At 51.5% G+C, this 5,448-nt stretch overlaps 1 protein-coding gene across 1 annotated transcript; it reads right to left on the bottom strand.

Moving 5' to 3' along the window:
• Window positions 1–569: 569 nt before the first annotated feature.
• Window positions 570–4,703, bottom strand: EMH_0022980 (Vacuolar protein sorting-associated protein 51 homolog, related; the record flags this gene model as incomplete). Its single annotated transcript, XM_013502049.1, has 3 exons — window positions 570–859; window positions 1,049–1,919; window positions 2,052–4,703. The coding sequence occupies 3 exons, from the start codon at window positions 4,701–4,703 to the stop codon at window positions 570–572; spliced, it is 3,813 nt and encodes a 1,270-aa protein (XP_013357503.1).
• Between the last annotated feature and the right edge of the window lie 745 nt (window positions 4,704–5,448).

Here is a 5,448-nt window from a genome sequence, read left to right as displayed (position 1 = left end):
CAACTTTATTTATTTATTTTATATTTGCGTTTGCAATTTAAATTTAATAAATTTAATAAAACATAAAATTTTATTTGTAACGATTAGATATGAGAGACCGCATAGAGCGACGCGCATAGATAAACATACACAAGTTTCGCCCCTATCTGCGGCAAAATATTTGAATTTCAAGTCAAAGCAAATGAATAAATAAGTAAATAAATGAATAAAAAATAAAAAAATAAATAAATGAATCATTTATTTGCCTCTTCACTTTGTACTGATTCCCCCCCTTCTCCACCATGACGTCTTCTTGCAGTTTCTGCTGCTGTTCTGTACAAGTTGCAATACTCTGCATGGCTAGCAAGGGGAAATTTAAATAGAAAACTGCTACGCGAACAGCAGCAGAAGTAGCAGCAGCAGCAGCAGCAGCAGTAGCAACGGGAGCAGCAGCAGTAGCAACAGCAGCAGTAGTTGTAGCAACAGAAACAGTAGCAGCATATGATTTCATTAAAACAAGAAACTGAATGCCATTTCATATATTTTGTTTGTATGTAAACTTGCTGAAATTCAGCAAAAATTTAAAACCTTCAAATGGCTGCAGTTTCGTTTGTTTGTATCTGTACAAGAGAAGAAATATCCTCCTCTTTTTTTTGTTTTCTTTCTGCTGCCAGTATCGCTTCAATCTCAGCCTCAGTCAAAAGACTGCTGCTCCCCTCACAGGGGCCCTCAAGGGCCCCAAAGGAGGAGGGAGCCCCTGAGGGCCCCCCCCCAAGGCCCCCTCCTGGGGGCCCCCCTGGTGTTGCTGATACATGAATGCAGCGGAGCGCTGCAGAGGCAACGATTTCATCAAAGAATCCATCTACAACAGATGCATCGTCTGGGTGTACGTACAGTCGAACAGTAGCAGCAGTAGCAGCGCAATCGAGTTGCAGCTGCTGCAGCTGCTGCCTGCTGAAGCAGCAGCAGCCTCTTACAAATTCCAGCACTGCCCGTATCACTATACGAAACACAGCCATCAATGCTTTTCCTCTGCTGCAGCACACAGCAGCAAAAATTCGCTGCTTACGAGCGAAGAGCCTCTCCATCTCCACTTCTATGGGGCTGCGGCGGCGCCCGAGGGGGCGTCGCCCAAGACGCCGGTGCTGCTGCTGCTGCTGCTGCTGCTGTTGCTGCTGCTGCTGCTGCAGACCTTGGCTAGCCAGAGGACCCGGAGATCCACCAGATGCTCCTGCTGCTGCTGATGGTGCCCCTGCTGCTGCTGCTGCTGCTGCTGCTCCTGCTGGGGATTCATCCATAAGGAGAGAGAGCTCCTGGTTGCAGCTGTTGAGAGCCGTGATGAGGGGCGCGAAGCATCCAGAGGTGCCTCTTGGCAGCTTGCTGCTGCTGCTGCTGCTGCTGTCTTCCCCTGTATTTTGTGTCTCGTTCTGCTGCTGCTGCTGCTGTTGCTGCTGCTGTTGCTGCTGCTGCTGCTGCAAGTACAGAGCAGCTAGGGAGCCGACGGTCGCAGCTGAGGCGTCTTGGCCTCTGCAGAAGGCGAAGGCCGTCATCAGGCTTTGAACTGCAGCCCGCAGCCGCGCAGCAGCAGAGAGTCGTCGAGCAGCAGCAGCAGCAGCAGCAGGAGTAGCAGCAGCAGAAGCCGCATGCCCGGGGTGCAGAGAAACCACCCCACCACTGTACACGCTCCGACAGCCGTTGCCGCTGCTGCTGCTGCTGCTGCTGCTGCTGCTGTTGCTGCTGCTGCTGCTGCCTAGCCAGCCCGGGTAGAGAGAGGGAAAGAGCTCTAAGCCTATGGCCTCCAGCTTGGGCAGGCCGACTCGGTAGAGGCTGCGGCCGATGTGTACATACACCAGAAGCACCAGGGGCAGCAGCAGCGCTTCTTCTGCTGCAGCACTTTTCTCTTCTCTGCATGCAAGGGCAGCGCGTAGAGTCGCCTCCACCTGTACATACACCGCAGAGAAAGCAACAAAGAAATCAGCTGCAGCAGATGAAGTACTGTTGTTGCTGCTGCTCGTGCTGCTGCTGGCGCTGCTGCTATATGTATGGATTATATACACCCTTCACATACATACCTGCATCGTCGGCAACAACTCCTCTTGCTGCTGCTGCTGCAGCTGCAGTTGCTGCTGCTGCTGCTGCTGCTGCTGCTCTGCTTCTCTAAGGATTTGCTCGAAGCCGCTGAAGGCCGCCGGGGTATCTTTCGTCAGCAGCACGACGCGGCGCACAAACAATTCAAATAAACCCTCAACCCACGGAACAACATGCTGCAGCACAAGAGCATCTGCTGCTGCTGTTGCTGCTGCTGCTGCTGCTGCTGCTGGTGCTGGTCCTGCTGCTGGTGTTGTTGCTGCTGCTGCTACCCCCTGCAGCAGCAGCTGCGCGTCTGTTAACGCCACACACCCCTCCACGACAATCGACTGAGCGGCTGCATGCTGCTGCGCGAGGACAGCAGCAAGCTCTTTAGCTGTCAATACACCCGGGGGGGAATCAGCAGCAGCAGCAGCAGCAGCACCGGCAGCAGGAGGCAGGCCACCATCTTCCTGCTTCTGCTCCTGCTGCTGCTGCAGCTGCTGCTGTTGCTGCTGGTGCTTCTTGTACTGCTGCTTTGCTGCTGCAGTAGCATCAAGCAGCTCCCGTGTGACAGCTGCATATGCACGTTTGAATGCGAGGGCTGCAGCCTGCAGCAGGATTTTTCTTTGGGCTGTCTGTGCTGCTGCTGCTGCTTGCTGCTGCAGCAGCAGCGGCAGTGGCTGCACCTCCTTGAAGCAGCGGGAGAATGCAGCAGCAACAGCAGCAGTGCCCCGCACGACTGCTGCTGCTGCAGGTACAGAGGAGGCTATAAGAGCCGATAAAGGAGAGAAAGCAGCCTCAATTAAACAACATAAAAATGAAATGACACCCCCTATATCTTTCCCCTCTACCTCTGCCGCAGGATCTATACTCTCAGCTGTATCGACAGCTGCACGAATGCGGCTCACTCTTGCTGCTTCTGACTCCTCTTTCTGCTGCTGCAACGCCGCTTTCCTGCTGCTGCTGCTGCTGCTGCTGCTGCTGCTGCTGCTGTTGGGTTCTGCTTGGGTGAGGGCTAGAAACCTTAATATGAGGAGCAGATCCTGCATTGCATGCGCAACGACCTCAACGTACTGTACAGACACCCGGTTGCATGCAGCAGCAAACATCAAGTCTGCTGCTGCAACTTTTCCTCCTCTCCCTTCACTCCGAGCCGGAGAAACAGAAATAGCTGCCTCTCCCGCATCGCCCCCACCAGCAGCAGCAGCAGCAGCAGCATCATCAGCAGCAGCAGCAGCAGGAGCAGCAGCAGCAGCTGGATCCTCCTTGGCGAAGCAGCGTCTTAATACAACAAATGCTGCATGCCGGCGACCCCGCTGAAAGAGGCGAAGCAAATCCTGGGGGTCTTGGCCGTTCCGCAGCAGCAGCCGCACAACCTTTGATGCATCTGCAGCACTAAGCGGCTCCTGCTGCTGCTGCTGCTGCTGCTGCTGCTGCTGCTGTTGGAGATCGAGGTGTCTGCACTCCTGCGAGCCCGCTGTATCTTGTCTGTCATTCCAACTGCTGTTGTTGCTGCTGCTGCTGCTGCTGCTGCTGCTGCTGCTGCTGCTGCTGCTGTTATATGTTGGGTTTTGTATGAATGTGTTTTCTTCGTGCGGCGCATCGATCTGCTGCTTCAGCAGCATAACTGCATACTTTGCTGCAGTGTCTGCATCTTGTTTGAGAAGCAGCAGCCGCTGCAGGTGAGGAGAAGCAATCTGCTGCTCTGCAAGGAAGAGGCGGGAGTGTTCATACACCCGGAGTGCTGTTTGTGGGTCGTTGCTGTTGAGGTGCTGCCGCAGCAGCAGCGGGAGAGAGAAGAGGATTTGTAGCTGCTGCAGCAGCTGTCTGAAAGCAACAAGTTCTTCTATTCCTGCTGCTCTTGCATGCACAGCCGTCATAAGTTTGTTGCTGCTGCCCTCAATAGCAGCAACTTGTGTTGATAGAGTCTGTAACTGCTGCTCTACCTCGCGCATGCATTCGCTGGCCCCACGCACTGTATCTGTTGCATGCAGAAACTTTGTATAGTTTTCATATACAAGAGTATGAATATCTCTCTCTAATACTTTTACTTCTGCTTCTAGTTCATTGGCTAGTCGCAGCAGCTGCTGCAGCGAACACCGCTCAACAGCAGCAGAAAAAAACGCATGCAAGTCAAACGAAGGGGAATCCAGGTCCAAGGCAGCAGGAGCAGCACCAGAGGGGGCCCCCCCAGAAGAAGAAGAAGAGGAGCCAGGGGGGCCCCCGCTCACCACAGCGGATACAGACTGAGGAACATATGAAATGTCATTCAGAAATTGCAGTGCGCTCTTTAAGGCACCACCAGCAGAAGAAGCTGTAGATACACCCGAAGCCGCCGGCTTCTTTCCTTCTCCTTCTGCATTTGAACGGTAACCAGCAGTTCTTTCTTGAGCTCCAACTTGCTCCTGCTGCTCCTGCTGCTGCTGCTCCTCCTGCTGCTGCAGCGGGTCTGCTTCTCGCTTGTGTGCCGCCCCGGGGGCCCCCTCAGGAGCCGCCTCGAGTTCATCTGTTTCATCCAGGTCATAATAAGCATTCAACATTTGCTGCACGCGGCTGAGAGGCCGCCCAGGCGCGCTGGTTGCTGCAGCAGAGGAGGGGCCCCCCCCGGCGCCCCCAGGGGCCCCCGGGGCCCCCCGAGCGCCTGTTGAGCTCATTTTGGTGGTTTATTGGAGTTATGTTGCTGCATATGAGTCAGTGATTGTTTAAAAATGAAGTATTTGATGATTTTCTGCAGGAAAAACGGACGGGCTGCTGTGGCATGGTGTCACGGGTCGGCGGTGGGATGGGGGGGCTCAAAGAAGCAAAGGCTGTATTCAGAAAGAAATACAGAAAGCAGCAGAAGAAGCAGAAAACGAAAAAAGAATTATAAAAATTAATAAGAGAAAGAAGAAAAAGAAGGAAAGATACAGAGACAACACATGAACAGTTGAACGTAGAAAGAGTACCTGGGGCTGAAACGAGGCGGAAACAAGTATAGACGGCTGTGTTATATGATCTTCAATTAAATAAAAAATTGTTTAATTAAACAAATGTATTATTTATTTTAATATTTTATTTATTTAAACAAATATTTTTTTCTTTTACCCCATTCAGCGTTGCCGGCTGCTCTCAGGCGGCCCCCTTATCGGGGATGTACTGCACAGAAAAAAAAGTTGAATGTTTAACGAGGAACAACAAAATAATATTTTTGTTGGCCAAAAGATATAAATAAAAAACAAAAATATATTTGTTATTTAGCGTTTTTCATGATTTTAATTTATTTTAATTCAACTAAAATACAGAAAGTCCCACCGGACTGAAGCCCGACGCCCTCTACTTAGAGCTGTAGAAAGGGGAAATATTAAGTAATAAAGCTAAACAACAACACACACACATATATATATATATATATATATATAT

Source organism: Eimeria mitis, genomic scaffold, assembly GCF_000499745.2.
Source record: "Eimeria mitis Houghton genomic scaffold, Emh_scaff816, whole genome shotgun sequence".
NCBI lineage: Eukaryota > Apicomplexa > Conoidasida > Eucoccidiorida > Eimeriidae > Eimeria > Eimeria mitis.
Note: the sequence above shows the minus strand (reverse complement) of the source record. Positions and strands in the feature narration are given on the sequence as shown.